The sequence below is a fragment of the Polyodon spathula genome, chromosome 3 (assembly GCF_017654505.1).
Source record: "Polyodon spathula isolate WHYD16114869_AA chromosome 3, ASM1765450v1, whole genome shotgun sequence".
Classification (NCBI taxonomy): Eukaryota; Metazoa; Chordata; class Actinopteri; order Acipenseriformes; family Polyodontidae; genus Polyodon; species Polyodon spathula.
In genome coordinates, this window is record NC_054536.1 from 32,981,446 (window position 1) to 33,005,768 (window position 24,323).

The 24,323-nt window shown below is 37.5% G+C and overlaps 2 protein-coding genes and 1 long non-coding RNA gene across 5 annotated transcripts in view; 2 read left to right on the forward strand and 1 right to left on the reverse strand.

The window, feature by feature from the left end:
• Positions 1-2,314: 2,314 nt before the first annotated feature.
• On the reverse strand, positions 2,315-10,301 carry LOC121312999 (ELL-associated factor 1-like). Its single transcript, XM_041245074.1, has 6 exons — positions 10,083-10,301; positions 7,238-7,332; positions 6,787-6,923; positions 6,422-6,588; positions 5,913-6,140; positions 2,315-3,538 (listed from the first exon to the last, which is right to left on the reverse strand). The coding sequence occupies exons 1-6, from the start codon at positions 10,183-10,185 to the stop codon at positions 3,492-3,494; spliced, it is 777 nt and encodes a 258-aa protein (XP_041101008.1). The 5' UTR covers positions 10,186-10,301; the 3' UTR covers positions 2,315-3,491.
• A 369-nt stretch (positions 10,302-10,670) lies between these two features.
• Positions 10,671-18,760, forward strand: LOC121313000. Of its 2 annotated transcripts, none has more exons than XR_005949934.1 (4): positions 10,671-10,971; positions 16,921-17,037; positions 17,585-17,725; positions 18,455-18,760. It is a non-coding gene; the product is annotated as an uncharacterized LOC121313000 (long non-coding RNA). The 2 variants fall into 2 exon arrangements; XR_005949935.1 differs by having other exon boundaries at positions 10,671-10,862.
• A 4,044-nt stretch (positions 18,761-22,804) lies between these two features.
• LOC121313001 (SH3 domain-binding protein 5-like) overlaps positions 22,805-24,323 on the forward strand; it is a 40,266-nt gene continuing 38,747 nt past the window's right edge. The window contains exons 1-2 of one of the 2 annotated variants that reach the window (XM_041245076.1): positions 22,805-22,922; positions 23,277-23,480. In XM_041245076.1, coding sequence (XP_041101010.1) covers positions 23,400-23,480 — 81 coding nt within the window. In that variant the 5' untranslated portion in view covers positions 22,805-22,922; positions 23,277-23,399. Of the gene's footprint in view, positions 23,481-24,323 lie in introns of both variants that reach the window. The other variant, XM_041245075.1, reaches the window with a different exon arrangement.

Here is a 24,323-nt window from a genome sequence, read left to right on the forward strand (position 1 = left end):
GTTCTGGAAACATTTCTGCACACTTTAATTGCTAATCTAATAGCTCTGGGTTTCTCAGATGAGAAACTGAAGAGCAATGATTAAGGTACAAGAAGAAAACAATGACTGTTGATTTCACTTCAAGGGTGACTTTGTTGGAAAACACTTGCTGGTACAGTTGTGGACTTTCTGTAAAATAGTTTTTCCTTGTTTTTATTTTGTGTTTTTTTTTTTTTCATGTAATTCAGGTAACCTTTTTTTTTTGTTTGTTTTTTTTTTTTTAAATTATTTTCGCTCCGAATAAAAACACATAAACGACTACTCGTAATCTGAGTCATTTTGGGGTTTTGTATGTTTTAACATAAAACATGTCCGAGCATGTATATTTGTGATTGAAATTGTAGGTAATCACACCTTAATTGGGACTTTAATACTTGCATTTTCTTTTTCTAATTAAGTCAGCTATTTTTTTTTTGTTTGTTTTGTTTAGTTTTTTTTAGCAGTTGTTCCTACAGTACAACACAGGAACTCGACTGGAAGAAAAAGCTGAAGTATTTGAAGAGAGTAGCAAGAAAAATATTACTTTAAATGTCCACAAGGTGGCAGGTACTCTACATTAACACCGGAGACACAGTGCTAACTATTTTCTTAATCTTTATTGTGTTAACTGAGGTTGACTGGATCGTTTGTCAAAGAAGTAGATTTGGCTGCATTTTGTTTGCTTTTAATTTTCAGTTATATAATACAATGTAACAGCCTGTTAAGTGTCAAATAGCAGGAGCTTCAGGCACAATGTAGGTCTCATTTTATTGCAAATAAGTCTATACAATATATTTAAAAGAAAGAGAGTCCAGCTCTTCAGGCAAAAGCAGAGATTGAAAATACAATACAGTGGATTTTGGTATTTGATATATATATATATATATATATATATATATATATATATATATATATATATATATATATATATATAAGGTATGCTCGTGTGAATGCTTGACCTGCGTAATGGAACACCAACATGGTGATGTATTGTGGAACCAAACACTCCCAAGATTTTCAGAGTAAGTGAAAAAAATTTCCACATTCATAAACACTGAGTACCTGGCTGAACAACAGTCACGTGGGCTGCTGACTTTCAATCCACGGTACAGGCAATTCCCACAGACCAAAGTGCTGCATCAGTGCCGGTTCTGAGCCATCATAACTTGTTTGTGTTAAAGGAGTACTAGTTTATTTAAAAATAATAATTTTTAAAACATTTTTAAGGTTAAAAAAACTCTGCATCTCCTCCCACTCTAAATCACTGTTGCAAAATGATAATTTTCCAAGCAGGGATCATATTTCTACCCACATATCTAAAATGCCATTCATGACAGAATCTAGGTTTAAAAGACGGTACATTAGACACATTTGGCAGCAAGTAGTGTAAATCTTATTTCGGCCCTGATTGGTATAGGTTTTGAAATCTCAAGAGTAAATAAATTAATGTTTTTTTTCACCTTTCTGTTTCCTACGTTCAAGGACCAACACTGTCTAATTTTCATTGATGATACAAACATAAATCAAAGTCAACAGACAAAATTGAGCTTGAATAAGGGTAGCACTAAAAGGAAAGGAAAAAAAAAAAGAAAAACCACTCAGTTCCATGGTCCCGACGCAAACGCCCATTTTGCTCTATCACAATGGACACATTTTGACCAGGGTGGAGTTTTGTTGATCACTGGAAGATGCTACATGCAAAAAGAAAAATACATTGCACATGACATGTCTTCTTCAATTACTATACTAAAATGTGTATTTTAGACTAAATGCATATTTTGATTAAATGTTTACCAGTTTTAAAATGCTTGAGATTATATTTTTGAAATGATCATTTTTTAAAAAAGGGAAACAAAACAAAAACCGTCAAAGTATGAGTATTGTGTTTTGGATTTATGTTTACCAGAGCGTTTATACTTGTAATTAATGCATGAGCTGTACCAAGCACTCAGACCTCTGCACACAGACACAATCACCAGATGCCTTCTTCGTCCACCTTAACTATAGAGTTGTTGTTTTTTTTCAGTCCATCCCCATTCCAAGTCACTCTAACGAGTGTATTCTATTACGTAGGTCCACAAAAATTGATGACTGGTCCGTAGCAATGTCTCTGCACAAGCCGTTTTCTTTATGTGGAAGATAGTAGTGAATGATTGACAGTATTTAAAATGTATTGCCAAAACCCAGTTTTATCCATTTAAAAAATAATAATAATAATAATAATAATGTTCTACTTTTTTTTTTTTTTTTTTAATTGTAAAGTTTAGTAATGATTCAAATAAACGCAAAACACAAGTGGAAGGTAAACAGAAATTTAAATATATGAAAAGGACTTAAATTCACAAATATACAGAATGAATTTGTGAGTTTTAAAGCAGATACAATTCATAATGCATAATAAAACACAATGTACAGTAACATAATATTCTAAAAAGATTAAACTGAATAATAAAACTGCTAATAGCTTATAAAATAGAGGATAATGCTAAAGATATGATAATAAAAATGTAAGGGGTCATTTGACTTCATAAATGATGTACGCATTTGATTATTAAGAACTATGCAAATTCAAGATCACAGCAGTCATTCACAACATACAGGTAATACTTTAACTTGTGGTATTTAAATCCCAGGCACTGGATGGTCTACTTCCTAGTGGGGGTGTGCTGTGTGATAACTCCAAAAACACAACTACGGAACAAGAGGGTTAGTGGAAGAGGGAACTGCAGTGGAAGGTATTCCTGTTTTTGCCACACTTCATATTAATACCGGTTCTGAAAACAGGCATCCTATGAAGTCCATGCTGTTGATAGTTATTAAAGTACAGGTGGTACTCTACACATTGTGTTGCATTACCAGAGTGGCCCTCATTGAAGCACTTCACTGCTATGATGAACTGCATTCATTTAAAATAAAGAGGTTTGAATAGAATAGAAATATATTTAACAGATGCTGTATCTAACTGGACTTCTGGAGAGGCCTAAATATTTATTTATGAGGTCTATACTGTATACAGATTCTGATATGTACAAAAAGGTCTTAGTCCCTAAAGGTTTCTCTTCAATGTGTTTTTACAACTGTATGAGACCCATTTTCAACATTCCCAGGAAGAATAAAATGAAAACGACAGTCATGATAACTGTGATTTAGTCAGTGCCAGGACCCTAAAAATATGTGTTACCTGCTTATTAACAGGTACATTTTTCCTTCCAGTATATAATAAAGGCTGATGCGACACATAATGCATATGTGGTACTCAGTATAACATCTTGTATCATGGATAAAATGTAAATGTTGCTCATATGTGTGAAGTATTCAAGCTTTGTGATAAAACATCTTAAAAAGGGCAGCTTTTGCAATCTTAAAATACAATAAAACAGTTAATAAAATGCAAGTTTCATAAGTTCTACATCTTTGTAAACATACAAAATCAACACCACTGTCCAAAGTGTTCATTGCCGGGATCGTGAGAATCAGTCATCACTGTCGCTTCCAGACTCACTCAGCTGTAAGTCATTTCCTTTAAAAAAAATAAATAAATAAAAAAAAGTCAACCTTCTTAATGAAACAGTAAGGGGGGGTGTGGTTGGTTAATGTTTTTAGCATAAAAAAATGAACAAGTTATGAACAGTGGATTCTGTAGAAACATGAGACCAACAATTCTGGGTTTTCAACTAAAACAAAAAGTTATATTTGAATCCACTCACTTGCAATGACGTTTGTAACTGGTGAACAAGCAACTGGATCCTTGATCCTTAGGATTTCTTGGGTCGTCTTAATCCCCCTCAACCTACCCTACCGATTTACCTATCTGTCAATTTTGGAAGGTAAATGTATATAATAAATACAATACTCTGCGTCTGGAGAGAGGGGGTGCATTATATTGTTATCGCAAGGCGATCAATAAGAAATGCAATATTATTGTTTCTTTAGTTGCATTAGTGCAGTATTGGTACAGTTTTTTTTGTTTAGTTTTTTTATTATTATTATTATTTTTAAGAGCGTGTCTCCACGAGGAAAGGTAGAGCACAAGAGACAGACAAAGGTACATTTACAGAAAACAACTATACAAACTGTAACGGGAGGAGACTCGAACACAGTAGTTAACGACATCGAGAGTAATATTATTAACATTATTAAGGCAGGGCTAAATTATTGTACGTGCAGGTTTTTGTACAGTAGTTCAAAGTAAGATTACAGTTAAAATGTAAGGCTGTAGTCAGCACTATTTATTGAAAGCATGCATGACGTCAAGGTAATGTTACATTCTACTCACTAGCGTGTACATTTGAGAGTAAATTACTCAGTGATCCAAAACCTTATCTGGAGCTCTGCCTATGCATGTAGGCATTTTTGCTAGAATTGCCATTCCCCAGTACTGAAAATGACTATTCTGACTTCTACTCACAATTTTGCAGTTTATAAATCCCTGATCCCTGATTCTAACTTCTATGTAAGATTACTAAAAATTTATAAATAAATAAATCCCTGCCCGTATTAAAAGCTATTTAAATTGAAATGCTGTTCAGGGATTTATTTATTTTTCAAACTTACATCCAGTCGTATTCCTAGAATTAAATAAATAAAATAAAATAAAAAAAAAACCTGAACATTTAATACAGGCAGCAGAATTAAAAAAAAAAAAAAATATATAGATGTTTTTTTATTTTAGTAGTCTTGTTGTCAATCAACATTCATAAAAAAAAAAAAAAAAAAAAAAAAAAAAAAAACAGTAGCCTACAGTACGAGAGAGAGAGAGAGAGAGGAGGAGGAGAATTAACAAACCCTAAGCAGAAAAAACCTGTTTAGAAAAAACAATAAACAGCCCAATAAATTCCTAAAAAGCTGTCTGGTGTACCCTGGTGGAAAAGTATTGCTTTTACACTTCAAGCTGCATCACCTTGTAAATGTGGTATACTGTGCCATGCCTTGAGGTCCCACACAGTTGCCGTGGCACGGGGGAGATTTTCCACAAAACCCACTGAATATCACTCAAGACTATGTTTATGCCAATGCTTTACAATGTATCGTATTCCTAACTAAAAATGTGTGTGTAATGGTACTTACTATTACAAACATAGTTCTAAGGAAAAACTACAAAAGATATTATGTTGTGATAAAGTTTTAAATATTAAAACGCTCAGAATAATGACCATGACCAACACACCCCATGTATATAGGCTCCACAGGTTTTTATAACCTTAGAAAATGTTTAAAGAAACAGCCTTTAAATGAAATAAAGTTTTTCAAAGTACTTTCACTTCCTCAAGGATACCTGCTGCTGGCATTAGCATGGATGATCTCTAATCATAATAATCGCTTTCACAGAGTGTCTCTGTATGAGAATAAATCGTTTAAGATCAGAAACAAACCCCCCACCCCCCCCCCCATATTTACCCGGATATTATTAAAGGAGTTTAAGAATACAATGGGGTGCAATCATTTCTGATAAAGATTTCTCTGTTAAAAATCCCTCAAGGTGGGGGGGGGGGGGGGGGGGGGGGGGGTGGCGTATAGACACATATAACATAGACAAGATCAGGATCAGCCACATTTATAAATGCTAGCACCACTTAGTGCAGCACTGAGAACAACTCAAAACGAAACCTGATCTGCTAACTAGATGTTGCTGGCTCTTACTTAAAGACACTATGTATGTGGCAAGCAATGAAAACTGAAGAACAGCCCCTGAACTAAGATGAAAGCACCTTAACAAACACAAAAACAGTAGTTGAGTAACGGCAAGAACTTCTTAACTTAAAAAATGTTAAAAGTTATTTGAAGCTACTTATTCTTTCAATGAATACATCATTTTCTGTGCAATACAGGACTCCAGTGCCCAGTTGTTTAGTGAGTGCATTACACCAAGTCTGGCTTCTTCATACAGTACTTACTGAGAGTGCTCATGATCTGGTTGCTGCCCTGTGGTTGACTGGTGCCGTTGGAGACGGGGTTTCTGCTGCTGTACTGCTGGTGTTGTGTTGGGGAGGGGTGGGCCTCCTCCTCTTCTTCACTGCTGGAGCTGTCGTCCTCGCTGCCGGAGGAGCTCCCCGAGTCTGAGGAGCTGCTACTGCCGCTGCTGCTGCTCATCTGTTCAATGACCTCCACCTCAGCACGCAGCTCTGAGTGGAGGTCAACACATGTACATATTCCTTGTTAATCATTTTTAACATCTCATAACACTAGGTTAACATGAATAAAATGTCAAGTAAAAGACCAGTGTTGATTTTAGTTGCATTATTATTTTAGGGTTGCGATTCATATTTTTCTACATAAACACCCCAGAAAGAAAAAAAAATAAAAACCTTAAGAAAGAAAATGGTATTGTGGGACCACATACATTTTTTAATATTAAATTGTTAAAATGTCTGATAAGTTTATTTTGAAAACACAAAGAGCACACCTCTCTTAATATCATCTAATTGAGGTTCAGGGGATGGGTTGTCCTTGGAGGGAGATGTTTTCACTCCCGCACCAGGCTTGGTCGGGGCTCTGAACTGTAATGGAGGTTGGGTTGCCCGGACTGACTGCTGTTCTATCCGGGCCTGAATTTTACTGCTGCCTTCAGCTCTACAAGACACCCAGCAAGACAAAATATAGACAAAATGCGATATGTTAGCAATGAAGAAACAAGCAAGGTCAATTAAAAAAGGAGAATGCTAAAATGTATCAATTTATTTATTCCAACACAATACTGTTTCATATTGTTTTACACTGTAGTGCATTACAAAAAAAAGCACTGAGCTACATTTTTACGTGCAATCTTACCTGGTTTTCTTTACTTGTATACTGCTGCTGAGTTTCTCCAGCACAAAGTCTCCAGTGTCGTGGTTAATGATAAGCACACAGTCTTTTTGATATGGTCTTTTGTTACCTTTGAACACAGTCATAGGTGGTGTAGAACCCTAAATGAGCAAGGAGACATTTTTGAGTCTACAAGGGTTTTCAAAAGTATTTTAAAAAATGAATTGCAACGTAATCCCTGAACAGCTCCCATTTTGGACAATCAGACCCCATTAAGGGCCATTGTCCTTAGTCAAGCCTCCTGCAGAAATCCCATCAAATGAAATTTATTTGACATGGTTAAAAGAGTATTTTTAGTTTTTGTTTCTAAAATGCTTAGCCCATAGCTACAACCACTTACACTTAGATATTCTCTACATCATATCATGCAGTAAAAAGTAAAAGCACTGACATGAAAAGCAAAGTACCCTCTTACCGGAATGTGGGGTAATGTGATTGTCACTTCATCCCCTTTACCCACTTGAAGCTCCCCTTCACATGAAGTGTCAATAGATGCTGGTTTAAAATCATCTGAAGAATAAGAAAAATAAGTCAAATATGATTGCTGGGTATATATTTACTGGCCATGTCATATCCCACAGTTTAGTCTTCAGTGCACTCTTAAATCAGAAACACTACACGGCTGGCTATCCAGTTTGTTCACATCACTTGTAGTTTTAGCTACAGGCATACCAGCTTTCTCCATCCTTCAAACTTTCTTTTCACTACGAACTGAACACCACGTGGAAGTTAGAACCTGCCAATCGAAATTCTGAAGCGGGGATCTGGGATTTTTAAAAAAAAAAACCAGATCAAACAGATTTTCACAGAATGATAATTTACTGTACTTGTCAGGATTCTACATTTACATTAAATAAAAGAAGTTATTTACCTATTTTATGCTTTCATTTTTTTCTCTTGGAGAGGTACGCTGACTACAAATGCGTTCAAATGTACAGTAATGACTGTCATAACAGCACATTTCAAATCGCTAATACTGTGAATAAGACTCTGTTCACAATATTGTGTATCCCATGGTTTTACAGTTACCGCACTTTGATTATATTCTTACATAGCCTCTATCAACAAATATAGGTGATTATATTCTGAGACAGCCTCTAGTACAGGTGTTTATACTGTATTGTGACACAGCGTCTGTGTCACTAAGTGCAGGCGCTTATCTTATGACAGCATCTGTGTAAACAAGTACAGGTGTTTACACAGTGACAGAGCACTTACATGTTGACACAGTTGGTGCGTGACAATAAAACACCTGTAGTTGTTGACACAGATCCTATATCATAAGATAAACACCTGCACTTAGTGATACAGATGGTGTGTCAGTATCTAAACACCTGTACCTATTGACACACATAATGTGTCACATTTAATCACCTGTATGTTTTAACACATATGCTGTGTTTACATAGAAACACCTGTAGTTAGTGATGCTGTGTCACAATACAATCACCTGGGGCCGGTTGTACGAACAAAATCAAAAAATGGGATTGGAACCTGGATCAGGGGAGCTGGATCATGCAAAGGTGTTTTACTAAGCAGATCTGGATCCACTGATCTGGAATTTTGATCTGATCCTGGATCAATCCTAGAAGATATTAAGGCATGCATCTGTCACTCAGCATCACGCTGTGAAAGGAAGCGTCTCATCTTGGCAATATTTCTAAGGTGAAAGAAAGATACTTCCAAATATGTGCCCCAAAGGAGAGGTCAGGGTCAAAAATTACACCCAGATTCCTCATTTTAGTTTTCTGAGGGTATTGGGATCTATCCTCTGTGAAGGCGGACAGATCTATGTTTTTTTTTTTTTTTTTTTTTAATCTTTTGATCCCAAAATTATTCTCTCTGTTTTATCTGAATTTAACATAAGGAAATTATTAGACATGCATAGCCTGATATCAGCAAGACAGCTTATCACATTTTTAACAGAAGAGACACCACCTGGTTTTAGAGACAGATATAGCTGGGTGTCAATAGCACAGCAGTGAACGTTGACCCCATGTCTACAGACGTCACCCAAGGGCAGCATATATAATGAAAATACAATTGTCCCAAGAACAGAACCCTGAGGAACGCCACAAGTAACCTCAGATAGTAAGGCGTACAAAGGGCATCTGAAAACAGTATCCCCCCAAAAAGAGCCAGATCTGGTGTGAAATTATTTGTGTTGTGTGAGGCAAAATCCAGGTACATCTGCAATTTCATTATTTACACTGGACAAGGTATTGTTTACAATGAGAAATACAGTGACCATCCAATCTCCACAAAAGTGGTTTTGCATTTGACAGAAAGTGATATGACTGCACAATGACTTTTTGCCACACTGTTGTTATTATAATGCTGTAACTGTAAAAAAAAAAAAAAAAAAAGTTATGTTATTTATACTTATATAATGCTGATAAAGGAAAAAAAAAAGTTATTATTCAGCCTATATTGTTATAATGCTACAATTGTAAACAAATTGTTATTTAAGTTCTATTGAAATAATATATTTCTGTTTTTCATAATAACAATAAAAAGGACAGGCAGTCATATTTGGGTGTTAGGAGTTAGGATGGTATATTTGCTCACGTTTCATAGTTTTCATTAACTTGTTGTTATTTCCGAATCTTTCCTTTAACACGTTTAAAGGGAACAAGATATTAATTAAGACAGAAAGGAACTTGTTAAAACGTGTTACTGCAAGATTAGATTTCTGCTTTTACCATGATATTCAAACCTCGCATTTTCAGTACCAATTTGCTTATGGTATTTTTTTTTTTTTTTATGTATTTATTTTTATTTATTTTTTAGTCAGGGCTGGAGTTTAGTTTTTGACTCCACAGTAAAAGCTAAGGCAGAGATCAAGCTATGTGCTTATAATGAGAAAGATTAAATTGTTTTCTTTTGTCTGGTCAAATTAAAACTTGATTAGTAACTCCACGCATTTGTGGAATTTTACTAGTGTCGCTGTAAACAATAAAAAAACCGTATGATTATTTTAACAGCCGCATTAACTCTAAAGCCGGGTCCACACCAGAGCGATCATTTTTGACGTTTTAAGCTTCCTTTTCATAATATCTGATTATTATTATTATTATTATTATTATTATTATTATTATTATTATTATTATTAATAAGAAGAAGAATATATCCAGTATATGACAACTACCCTCTCAAAATGCATTTATCTTTGCCCTTCAGAGTTATCATATTTGCCCGATCATCTAATTTAAAAGACAATCTTTACATGTGCATAACATATAAATATTTTCTTAACTTACATCGGATGGTGTGAAAAGACGATTTGGGTCGCTTTTCAAAGCTCTCTCCCAGCTTCAAAACATGTTCCCCTTTATCTAACAACGGGTTGGAACTCCCATTCATTGTCGTGGGTTTTAATGTTTACATTTATTAAAACATGAACATAAAACTAATTAGCTCAGTTGTAATGGCCAGCAATAAACAAACATAAACTCGGCTTTTACTTTTTTTTTTTTTTTTTTTTTTTTTTTTTTTTAAATTGCCTCTGTACCTTCCTGTTCCTGTGTTTGTGTTCTACTCAGAAATAGCACCGTGTAAAAACAAAAAACTAAAATCCTGACTAAGTAACATTTTGTGAATTAATGTATTTATTAATCTCCAGATAATAATTTATGTTATTATTAGTCAGATCATTTGCATATTTTGCAACATTTGCAAAGTACGACACAACATAATTATTATAAAATGCAATTCTCTGTGTACAGTTCCGTTTTGTGCTGCAGCATTGGTCATGCAGCAGGTATGTATTGTACAGTGTTGAGAGAGAGAGAGAGAGAGAGAGAGAGAGAGAGAGAGAGAGAGAGAGAGAGAGAGAGAGGTGTGCACAGGGGAAGGCAACAGCAGGACTGGTAGGTGATGTAATCACATACAGAGACATAAGCAGTATCGGTGCTGTGCTCGAGTGCGAGAGGTCACGGGTTTGCGCCCAACCTCCCCCTGTGTGTGGATTGCCTCGCTCTGTGTGATGAGCCTGCCTGCGGGAACCGAGAAAGCTACATTGGTGTCAGGAGTGGACGCAGGTACCCCGGCACGCACGCGTTGAACTGTAGCCTGGTGAGGAAGTCCGGGGCGGACTTGAGTCTGGCAGGGGAGAGTGTAGCGTGCATGGGGAAGGCAGCAGCAGGACTGGTAGGTGATGTAATCACATATAGAGACATAAGCCCGATATATGCTCCTTGCAAAGGAGCTGGCCCTTTCGTACAGCGGTATCGGTGCTATGCAGGAGTGCAAGAGTTCCCTGTTTGGATTGCCTCGCCCTGTGTGATGCGCCTGCCTGTGGGAACCGAGATCATACTATATATATATATATATATATATATATATATATATATATATATATATATATATATATATATATGTGTGTGTGTGTGTGTGTATATTATGGTTACCATATTTTGTAAACCAAATCTGGGGACACACACTAGAGAAGCTGGCTGGATTAGCTATGGCAGCTGCAATAGAGCCGTACCATCTAGATCAGAGGTTTCCAACCCTGCTTCTGGAGAGCTACAGGGTCTTCTGGTTTTCATTTCAGCCAAGCTCTCAGTTACTTAATTGTACCAATTATTAGCTTATTTAGTCAAGATTAGCAGGTGTTCCAGATGTTTAGCCATTGATGATGTAAAGAAACTTAATTCTTAATTAAAAGTAAGGGTATTTGGGGACGAGTTTTGTGAACTTCCAGGGACATTGTTTGACCAGGGACACAGTACCTCATCTGGGGACTGTCCCTGGCAATTGGGGACTTACGGTCACCCTAATATATATATGGATTCAGTAGAAAAAAAACAACAGTTTAGGGGAGGGGGGGTGGATAATTCATTAAGGTGAGGAAATTGTTTGGCAAAGATATACACTGGAGAAACCTTTATTTCTGTAAACTTAGTTAAAATTATTTTAGACATTTTAGAGCTCTGCCTAAAATCCAAATCTGTATATTATTATGTAACTTTGTGATAAAGGAATACTGCATCTACCATGGGATGATGCTGGAGATGAGGCATATGATAAAGAAACTGCGGTACGCTCAACTAGCCGCTGAAGCAGAACAGCGAGGATGGAGAGTCCGGGTTTACCCAGTGTTGGTGGGTTGTTGAGGATTTGTGGCGCACACTACAACCCGGTTTCTTGGAGACGTCAGATTCAGTGGCCAAGAGTTGCGTCACACAGTGAAGAACTTATCTGAAGCAGCAGAGAGGAGCAGCAACTGGCTGTGGTTGAGACGGAAAGATTCTGGATGGGGATCTCAAGCACAATAGAAAGAAAACAATGCTGATGTGCAGGTAAGTAAGCTGGGCTGAGCTGAGTGGGGGATGGAGGGGGTGATGCTGGGACGCCAGAATCACTGTCAAGCCCTTTTGAGGTGTTGTGGGCTAGTCGACGAAACACAGAGGATGGAAGGTGCCCACTTGAAGACCCCAGAGAAGTACCCTTCTTAGCTCAATCCAGATGGTTGTCATGCTGATGCGCTGGGGAAACAGCACTGGGTTGATCCCCGGAGCCAGCATCGCAGCCATTGTGTGTGCTGATGCGCTGGGGAGGCAAAATAAACTGATCCCTGGAGCCAGCATTACTTTTCAGCAATCAACACCAGACAGAAGTATACTTGCATCATCAGATGGAAAGAAACACAAATGGATCACATTAGTTTACTGCAAAGCTATGTCTTAGTTGGTGCTTATCTTGGCGAGAGTAGAGTTCAAATAAGCATGAAGTTTTAACTTCTACTCTCATGTAATGGAAATCATGTACATATTTGTTTTCCTAAAAATGGCAAAAAAATGAATATAAGTGATGTATATTGGGCTTCCCTCTTATTTAATTGATAATACACACCATTGATATACACACTATAAATATTTAACAGCTTTTTTTTTCAGAAAAGTATATGCTACATATTGTAGGTGTTGTTTATTTTTATTTTGCTCAATGGAAAACCAAAATATAAATCACTCCATCACTCCATTTAGATAAGAATAACCAGCCGACCTGTCTTTGAGTTAAAGCATCTGTTTATTTCAGTAAATTTAGCCTTGCTTGCTAAAACACATCCTTCTGATACGAAGAAGGTCTGGTACATTTTCAGATAAGAATTATAAGCGATGAGCCCTTGTTTAGGTTAAGCTGCTTCTGCTGATAAGAAACTTGGATACAAGCACATTCCAAGAGGCTCCATCGAGGTTATTAAATTAGGTCATAGTTTTTCTAAATCTTCTCATCTTAGGCTAATACAGATTTCTGCAAAAATATTTCTGCTTGTTTAACAATTTCTAAACCAGTACAGAGTATTGCAACATTATAATAGCATTGCCCTGAACAGGCACTTTTAACTGTGGTCTTCTAATCACAGATTCCAGTTTGCATCCAGGATGTCAGATTGCTGCCAGCAGGATTGAAAATCTTTGTTTGAGTCTACTCTCAGTGGATTGGTAAAAGCCACCACAGGGACTGGTGTCCAGCGCTGAGCAACGCAACTGTGGGTGACAGCTTTAAACACCTGATATCTGCAGCTCACTTCAATGGATGATCTGCATTACACACCATACATTCAATTATTTTCAAATTGTCTGGTTCAACATTCAAATGAGAGAATGATAAACCTTGTACATCATTGCATCCAAACATAATTTTGCAGTGCTTTGCCATGGAGTACATGCAGGACATGTTTTTGATTCTGCTTGTGGCAGCCTAGTTCTACATCTCTGACACCCACACATTAAGCTGGTATGTGCCTGTCGTTTCCCCTTTTCAGAGAGAGTCTCCCACAGGGAGTAATAGTTTGGACTGATAACTATTATGTTTATGCATTTCAATTTGATCACAAGGGGCTATTTTATTAGGTATTCCTTCCATCCAAAACATCTGAGTTGGCCAGAATTCACTATTTTTCATATCAATGGGTTCCCATGCCTCATTATCATTTCCATCATCAGTGGGGAACCCCCCAAGAAATGAAGTTGGTTCTATCAAAGGGCTACATACTTCTGTAGCATAAGCTTCCATTCAAAAGGAGCTAGCACCTTGTATAAGAGAGTAGGGGTTTTAGGGTCTGTGACAGAAATACAATGATTCTTGGTTCTAAATCACCCTCCCGACCTGTGAGGATGCTAAGCAGCGAGAACGGAGTTCCTTGAACAGGCTGACCTGACAGTTCTTTCCCAGGGTTCCCAGGAAGGTGGCAAGACTCTGTTGTAATAATGCATTGACCCGGGGGAAACGATGTGTCAGCCGCAGATTGGAGAGGCAGTTGCACTCGTTTGCCAAGGGGTCATGTGTCACAGCATAAAAGAGGATGGAGAATTGTAATCTGTTCCTTTACTTTGGTTTGTGTAAATAACCTAAGAAGGACTGTGAGAGACCCCGTTGCACATATAAAAGTAACCTGAGTGTTTTGTTTGTTTGTCTTGTAATTGTCTTGTCTTATGCATTACTACACTGCTAACACAGATCCAGAGCTGTTGCCAAGGTCCAGCAATAAACTGGACAGCACTTCACCACTGTCACAAATATAAACTGTTATCACCCACCACGAGCACTACTGGACTGCTGACCATGTTTGTATTATTGTGGGGAGAATAATGTTTATTATTTGTCTTTTCTCGTGTTATTTACCTGGTGTATTGCTGGGGAATTATTGTTTGGTCGCCAAACCTGAAAACTCCAATAAAAACATTTCCAAACCGGATTACAGTTATCTCTGTCTGCTTCTTTCATGCACAAAAGAACTGGGACTTGTTTTTATAAAAGGAACAGCACAACCTTTTTTTAAAGGCAGGCACTGGATGACAAGTGAGCTTGAGGAACAAAGAGGGTGCAGACAGACACAGTAAATCACAAAAAGGAGTTTGGGGTCATGCTGTGTAAAATTATTCAAATAGATACACACCACCTTCTAGGGTTTGATGAAAATGGGGATATACAGTGGCTTGCGAAAGTATTGACCCTCCTTGGCATTTTTTCTATTTTGTTGCCTTACAACCTGGAATTAAAATGGATTTTTTGGGGGTTTGTATCATTTGATTTACACAACATGCCTACCACTTTGAAGATGCAAAATATTTTTTATTGTGAAACAAACAAGAAATAAGACAAAAAAACAGAAAACTTGAGCGTGCATAACTATTCACCCCCCCAAAGTCAATACTTTGTAGAGCCACCTTTTGCAGCAATTACAGCTGCAAGTCTCTTGGGGTATGTATCTATAAGCTTGGCACATCTAGCCACTGGGATTTTTGTCCATTCTTCAAGGCAAAACTGCTCCAGCTCCTTCAAGTTGGATGGGTTCCGCTGGTGTACAGCAATCTTTAAGTCATACCACAGATTCTCAATTGGATTGAGGTCTTGGCTTTGACTAGGCCATTCCAAGACATTGAAATGTTTCCCCTTAAACCAGTCGAGTGTTGCTTTAGCGGTATGCTTAGGGCCATTGTCCTGCTGGAAGGTGAACCTCCATCCCAGTCTCAAATCTGTGGAAGACTGAAACAGGTTTCCCTCAAGAATTTCCTTGTATTTAGCGCCATCCATCATTCCTTCAATTCTGACCAGTTTCCCAGTCCCTGCCGATGAAAAACATCCCCACAGCATGATGCTGCCACCACCATGCTTCACTGTGGGATGGTGTTCTCAGGGTGATGAGAGGTGTTGGGTTTGTGCCAGACATAGCGTTTTCCTTGATGGCCAAAAAGCTCAATTTTAGTCTCATCTGACCAGAGTACCTTCTTCCGTATGTTTGGGGAGTCTCCCACATGCCTTTTGGCGAACACCAAACGTGTTTGCTTATTTTTTTCTTTAAGCAATGGCTTTTTTCTGGCCACTCTTCCGTAAAGCCCAGCTCTGTGGAGTGTACAGCTTAAAGTGGTCCTATGGACAGATACTCCAATCTCCGCTGTGGAGCTTTGCAGCTCCTTCAGGGTTATCTTTGGTCTCTTTGTTGCCTCTCTGATTAATGCCCTCCTTGCCTGGTCCGTGAGTTTTGGTGGGTGGCCCTCTCTTGCCAGGTTTGTTGTGGTGCCATATTCTTTCCATTTTTTAATAATGGCTTTAATGGTGCTCCGTGGGATGTTCAAAGTTTCTGATATTTTTTTATAACCCAACCCTGATCTGTACTTCTCCACAACTTTGTCCCAGACCTGTTTGGAGAGCTCCTTGGTCTTCATGGTGCCGCTTGCTTGGTGGTGCCCCTTGCTTAGTGGTGTTGCAGACTCTGGGGCCTTTCTGAACAGGTGTATATATACTGAGATCATGTGACACTTAGATTGCACACAGATGGATTTTATTTAACTAATTATGTGACTTCTGAAGGTAATTGGTTGCACCAGATCTTATTTAGAGGCTTAATAGCGAAGGGGGTGAATACATATGCACGCACCACTTTTCCGTTATTTATTTTTTAGAATTTTTTAATTAGTTATTTTTTTCATTTCACTTCACCAATTTGGACTATTTTGTGTATGTCTATTACATGAAATCCAAATAAAAATCAATTTTAATTCCAGGTTGTCAGGCAACAAAATAGGAAAAATGCCAAGGGGGGTCAATACTTTCGCAAGCCACTGTATAGGGTACACTGTAGAGATCTCCCCAAAAAAACACTGGACAGAACTTCTTCCATTAATATACATTTCCAGACTTTATAGGAAATATATTATAGGTACAATTTGGGCAGATTAAAATGGGACTGCTCAGTGAGTTGGCTTTTGATGGCTTCCACAAGGAGTGATGGACAACAAGCTCAGAGAGCATTGTGGGAAAAACCAGTAAGGCTAACCCAGTGGACCATAGGTTGTATTGGATCAAACTCATAACTGCAGTACTTAGTGAAAAAGTACATCTTGTTCATAAATGACTATCTAGCCTACAAATCAACCATATCAATTGAAAAAAGTGGTACATATATAAACTAGCTATGTATAAATAATTTATGCATTTTTCGAAATAACATGTTGAATTAGATTTGTATGTTTAATTTTAGAAATAAAATGTTTGATATATGAATGAAAATGCAACACATTGTAGTAAAAATGAAATAGTGCAACATTAATTATGCTATAGCAACCAATTCCCCCTATATTTTTGCAGGTTCTGCTGGAAGCAGGGTGTGGAGTGGGGAACTGTGTGTTCTCTCTATTAGAAGAAGACTTGAATATATTTGTGTACGCCTGTGACTTCTCACCTAGGGCTCTGGAGCATGTGAAGGTAATCAACACTGTATTTCAGGAATGGGCACTTCCAAAGCAGACTCCTCTGGCTTTACGTAGATTTTTATTTTAAACAGTACAGCACAAAATGGGATAGCTGTCAGAGGTTGGGAGTGCAGTGGACTGATCCTGGTACAGTAAAGTTGAGGTCAATATCATACATGTCTGAGAATTTGCTTTACCTCAGTTTCATAGCAAGCCATGCAACAAAGATGCACTGTACCTAGTTTTGCTAAGACTTCACAGATGACAAAAGGTTAAACCCACTGATGGTATCAGTGCTGTGGAGTTCTGGTTTTCAGCTGTGAACAAACAGAAGGCTTACGAATCTAAATTCTACATGCCCCTGAGAATTCCCCAAAGGGGTGCTTTAAAGGGAGGTGTACATTGTATAGTCATTATAGATATAATTAATTTTTTTAACCAATAACCAGAATTTTTTAATGAAAATTAAACATTGCTCATGTTTATCTATGTATGTTTTTTTATCACTGTGTTCTACAATTTTCCTGAAGACAGAATGTCTTTATTTTTTTCTGTTGTAGAAAAATCCTCAGTATACTGCTAGTGTGACTTGACCACAGATGACCTGTTGCAGAGTATCCCACCTCTCTGTTGATGTTGCCACTCTCATGTTTGTGCTTTCTGCCATACACATGCACCTGGCAGTGGAATACATTTATAGAGTAAGTGCAGTGATCCCTTGATATTTTCCAATTATATATTTTACTATTTACTGGCACTTCAGTGATGGACTGTTTTGAATATTTCACAATTTATTCAAAGTGCAATTTAAGTGACTTGTTTAAGGTCATGCAATGAGTCAGTGATTTGAACCGGGAACCTCCTAGCTACAGGCCCCTTTTCTTTAACCACTGGACCACACAGCCTCTAACCTATTGAGAAAGCAGTTGGATTGGAACTTTGTATGTGGTCAGATCTGTTACCATGACAATATTGGTGCAATAACAATAACATTTTTTCACAAAAACCAAGATAGAACCAAATTATTAAATTTACTGTCAAATAACACTTCAGAATGGCTGTGTATTTTCACAAGGTAAATTGAAGAAAATAACAGTTTAATGAGATCAATCTAGATAACAGTGATCCGGATTTGGTAATAAATAAATAATCCAGATAAAAGTAGCCCCTGGGGATTACATAAGGTTGTCTTCTGTTAAAAACTGTTTTTTTAATTGAATTTTAAATGCAATTCAGTTGCATTGATTTGATATTTGTACCCTGCGCATCTGGCGATTGCTCTGAGTTTATTTTAAATATTGAAAGAGATGTTGCTGTAAAAATAAAATTTGCAACATTTGGCTGTGAGACTGTTGCAAAAGTCACAGGTCACTCTCCAGTGTTCCTGATCTAATTGCTGTTTGCATTTTGTATATCTTTTTCTTGCCCAGGTATTAAAGCCAGGTGGGTGTGCCTTGGAGCTGTCGTCATTATTGCTGCCAGCCTTGCCTTTGCAGGCCACATGTCTGGAGGAAGCAGCCTTTCTGCTGCTGGAGTACCTTGCCATGTTGCCAGTGTGGCCTATGGGCCCTGTGATGCCTCTCTTCCTGGCTCAGGACTATTACCGAGACTTTTGGAACTTTAAAGTTCGGAATATGAAACCACAGTGAATAATCCACTGATAAGGCCTGCCTGATCCATTTTACTCAGAAAGTATTTATAATGTTTAATCCCCCTTTACAGTATTCATTGAACATAAGTTTAAAAAAAAAATAAAAGATTGTATTTCTCCAAATGAATTAAAAAATTAACTTTGTTTTACTTTATTTTACCATATAGAGGGTGTAGAAAGTGTTAAAGCCAGAGAAACCAACCTGGATATCCCTTCCGCTTTTGAGAGTAAAACCCTCCCCTGTAAAGTGAGATCTCTTTGAAGCCAGATATTAAAAATCTGAGAGGCTCTTTTTATCCTGGGAGAAAAGTTATGCTTGAGTATATATTTTACACACCTGTATCCCTGAATATTTCCCTTTGTCACACACCTTCATATTTTCAAAAAAGGGAACGCCAGAATTTTTGATTGAGAGTAGCTCACATTTATTTAAGTTTAGACCAGAAGCATTGGTACAATTCTGTTGGATATTTAGAGCTCCAGCAACCTGCTCTTTATCTTTGTCATTGGCAAGTTGGCTAATAAGAAATCGACAATCATCAATACTACTTCCTTCGAAATAATCACTGTACCTTAGAGTGTCTCTGCAGCCAAAATGAAAAGAAAGGGAGACAGAGGGCAGCCTTGTTGGACACCTCTTATTATATTAAATCTGGGCAATGTGCCATAAGAAAGGCCAACTGAGCTATTGTTACCTTTGTATAGTATCCTAATATAATTAATGAATTGGTTATCAAATTGAAAATATTCCAAATTCTTAAACAAAAAATAGTGCTCTACATACAGAATCAAAAGCCTTATAAAAATCTAAGAAAAGAATATAGGCATCAGAAGAGATCAAATGTTCATAATCCAACATGTCAAAAACCAGACAGATATTAATGATATGTCTGGTCGAGATAAAACCTGACTGAGCTTAATTTATTAAATAGGGTAAGGTGCGTTTCAGCCTGTTTGACATAATTAAAGCAATCATTTTATAATCTGAATGTAAGAATGTAATAGGCCACCAATTATCCAAAACCAGTACATCTTTACCATCTTTGGGTATTAATGAGATCAAGTCTTGTCACATAGTTGGGGTAATGAATCTCTACTAACCATAAAGTTACATAATCTATATAAAACTGGAACCAGTTCAGTATGAAAACACTGATACCATTCAATTAGAAAGCCATCGGGGCCAGATGACTTAGCACATGCAAGTTGTTTTTTTTTTTGTTCTTATTTTTTTGCTGTAGAAACCTTGTCAATCCCGACCTCTTTATCACAATATGCTTTATCACAATCAACCACAAGTTGCATTTTCTAAGCCAATGCAAAATACATTTGTATTTTCTTTAGATAAATTGGAAGCATAAAGCTTTCTATGGAATTCAGTGACATGTTCAGAGTTCTCAGTATAATCACAATTTTTTCCCCCAATAACCATTCAACTTGTGATATTATTCTTTCTAATAAGTCATTTCTCCAAAAGTATTTGGAATTTTTTTCACCCTTCTCAATCCAACTGGCCCTTATTTATTTCTTAGCAGATGCGCTTATCCAGGGCTACTTACAATTGTTACAAAATATGACAGTACAAAGTATCGCATTATAAAATATCACATTGTAAAGTATATCCTTTTCAGAATATCAGATTATAGATAAGAGCAGTTGTAAAGTACAATAAAATCAGTAGTAAAATATCAAATTCAAATAAGAGCACAAAATAGAGAATACAGTAAATAATTACATGTAACAACGGGTTTGACTAAGAGCAGTTAACTTACAGTAGAAATATTTGCTTATACTAGTAAAGTCCAGTATGAGCACATAGTAAGTACGATGAACAAATGTGAATGATTTCAAATAAGAGCAATTGCAAAAAACATGAATACGGATACCTATAAGAGCAAAGTCAAATACAAGATACAGGAAGTAGTTATAATTAAAAGCAATAGTAGAATAAGGAGCGGTTCGGTGCCAGTACAAGTTGATGCAAGTACTGGTACAATTGGGTGCTACATAGTATACCTGTATAGTAGAGAGTTGTGAGGCTAACAGATGCTGTCTGAACAGGTGTGTCTTGAGGAGCCGCTGGAAGGTGGTCAGGGACTGAGCAGTCCTGATATCAGTGGGTAGGTCGTTCTACCACTGAAGGGCAAGGGTGGAGAAGGAGTGGGCTCTTGAAGTGGGTGAGCAGATGGGGGGGGTACAGCTATTCTGCCGGTGGAGGATGAGCGGAGGGGGTGAGAGGGGGTTTTGGGAGAAATGATAGCCTGGAGATAAGCAGAAAGGTCAAAACAGCAATAGGCAAGGACAAGAGTTTTGAATTCGATGCGAGCAGTGATAGGGAGCCAGTGCACAGAGCGGAGCAGCGGTGTAGTGTGGGAGAGACAGCTATATGTAACAGCTATATTGCCAAACAGGGAACGGTTACTCATTTTCTTATTATAGGCATAAATATTGGTTAGTATTAATGCAGTGTTGTTTAATTGTAGAACAGCTATAAGCCACTACAATCCACAAATTAACATCATTTTCCCTTTAAAAGTATAAAATAGTATTGCCACACCCGCAGAATGATTGGATCAATGTGCGAAATGACGCTCCTCTCCCCACTGCAACGTCCAGAATTTCAAATCAGCCTCATATAAGTGTTTCTTGTAAAAAAAAATAAAAAAATCCTTGGTGTCAATGATTTACAAAACAGCAAAATAGCTTTACTTCTAGTGGAATTTCTTAAGCCCTTACAGTTTAAAGTAAAAACAAATCAGTAAGAGTAAACATTAACAATACCAGTGGGTTTACAAACCCTTAATAGAAGACTAATTCTATATTTTTTTCCCTTCTTTCAATGCAAGATTAGGGTCACACCAATTCCCTACAGTAACATCAACTCTAACCTTAAAGTTAGACTTTCTTATATGTCCTTCTGAAATAACATCTCTGAGTCCTTATATTGAAGCTTCCAAATCAGGACGTGGGTGACATGATTATTGTCATTTGACTCATCCTTTTTTCCATTGATGTAAGCAACAGAGCCCTTGAAGTGAGCTCTTATGCCCTCGTTTCAAGACTTTTTGAAGAAGTGGCCATAGTGTGGCTCTATCCTCCTTTCTTCTCTTGTCAAGTCCTCAGAGAATCGAATCCTTAGCTCTTTGACCACTGGTGACGGACGGGCCTGTTTCCAGAGGCAATCCCTGTATGTTCTCATAGTAAATTGAATGATCATCTGACGCAGTCTCCTGTCAATGCAAGGTCTGCCTAGCCGATGAACCGTATCCACCACAAAGCCCAGCTTACTTCTGGTAAGCTCTGGTCTTCTGGTAAAATCTTCATGATCAGGGCAATTAGGTGTCTTCGTTCTCCATTTCAGGATAAAAGGAAACCCGTAAATACCATCTTCGTCCATAGTGTTCCAAATCAGAACATCTTTCCTGTGTGGCTGTGATCTGTTTCCCGAGAACACGCACTTTCTAGTAACTTTCCCTTTCAACCCCTTGATTTCTTCAGAAAAAATAAATAAATAAAAATTTCTAGGTTTGCGATCGACAAGGAATTTTGTTTCATTTTAAAGGCGGCAAATCGGAATGCAAGGCTATTAACTGCACTCAAAATGTCAGCATTTAATATATTGTTTGACTCTTCATACACCTCCCTGTCTTCCACTGCTGTTTTCATTTTTTTAGGAGCCGGTGATTTAGAAGGAGTGACCATCCAGTAAACACATTACTGTTTTTTTTTGGAGGGGGGGCGGCAGAAAAAAAAAAAAAAAAAAAAAAAGCTATGTTTTTTCAAACAAACAGATACTTGCAAAACTGTCCGAATGGTATCTCGGTGACATAAACCTTAAATATGTATATTTATTTATTTGCACACTCAGCACTACCCTATAGAGAGGGGTACTGCTGCAGAACAAAGCCTCTCACAGGGTAGCTCTCACAGGATAGTTCACACAGGTTAGAGCTGCACGGGCATCTCGTAATAGACGTCATCATTACATGCTACAGCCTGATCACATGATAAGGGTGATAAATTTAGGTACTAAAACGAAGATTCGTGCGGTATTATCGTCACGTGGTAGTAGTGTTGAGGGTCAATGAAGCACTATGTAAATTACGAGTTGCGCACGCAGCACAACCCTGTGGGAGCCTTCGTTCTGCAGCTATATACTATTGACCCTGTGTGAGAGCTACGCTGGGCGACTCTGCTCTCTGCAGCAATAGTGTTGCAAGGGGTCGTATGCCTCAGTTTTCCAAAGGGTTAGTTCAATCTGTCCATTTACTTCTGACTTTGTCCAGAATCCTGCGTATACTGTAGTAATAGTAGTCTGTGGTGTTTACTATTTCACTTAAACGCCAGACGGCCAAGGTACGCTGTGGTTAAACATCAATTTAGGAGAAAAAGGAAAAAAAAAACACATGCTCAGTGAGAAACTAGCAGAAGGGGGCGGGCTAGGCAGAGCACAGATCTTCATTTCATTTCTGTCAGCGAAATGCGAGGGACGTCTTTGTGGAATTCTTGTTAAATTCTCCAGTTGTCACCAACCCGTGTGCTCCCTTTGTTCTTCAAATTAAGAAAAAAAAAAAAGATTTTTTTTGTTTTGTTTTGTTTAGTTTTCACGCAATAGCTGGAGCTGGAAGTGGAACAGAGGCACCAGTAACACAGACAACAACAAAAGGGTAATTGCCTGCTTCCGCTTTCACAAGCAACAATAATAATAACAAAACGTAACCAAAATGGACAATTTGGAAAAGAAACCTACATCAGAAGAAGAGCTTGAATCGACAGAAGAGGAGGACGTGGATCCGAGAATACAGGTAACAGTGTTTGGTATGTACTCCGTAAAAAAAAAAAAAAAAAAAAAAAAAAAAAAAAAATCAATCCTGCAGCTTCGCTCTGTGGATATCTAGTTTATATATTGGTGCCTTTTCTGTACAGTATGCATTTGTAGTTAAATATGACTCGACAAAGTACGGAGACTTTGTGGTTACGTAGTGTTGGTTGTATTTTGCTGGTGTGGCAGTATACATCATGCCGGAGTGTATGCACTTTATTATGGATTATTGTGTTTAAAGAATAGATAACGACCCAACTCCCCCGTTTGACGCTAATATTAGACAATGTTGTGTTGGACTCATTGATCGTTCTAAAAGTGCAGGAATTTATAGTGGTCATATTTTTAGCACCTTGATTTAAAAAAAAAAAAAAAAAAAAAAAAAAAAAAAAATGTTTGTGTGTGTGTACAGGGAATTCAGAAACAATAAACATTCTGTGGAACTTTCAGATTTAAACCACATAATTGTACCTACAGTGGCTATTTCTGTACCATGCTATCTGAAGAAGGCCGAAGCCGAAACATAGCTAATTGGGTCATTCCGTGACAAATCACCCAAAAAAGTTGCATTGCAAACCTTACCACATCTGGTTTACAACATTGGTTCCATCTAGTGCAAAGCTACCATACAGCGTGTCGTTAAAAGTACAAACTTGATTCAAAGCACAATAGATGATCGCTAGATGTTCACTCAGCAGAGCTCTTTTTCCGTATCCTTATAACCTCTAGCCTAGGGGCTGTATTGATTTGACTTGAGTTAGTAAGAACTGCTTGTTTAATTGCATCAGATATTTCTCAGATACAGTATTTCCTAAGTATTTTGACA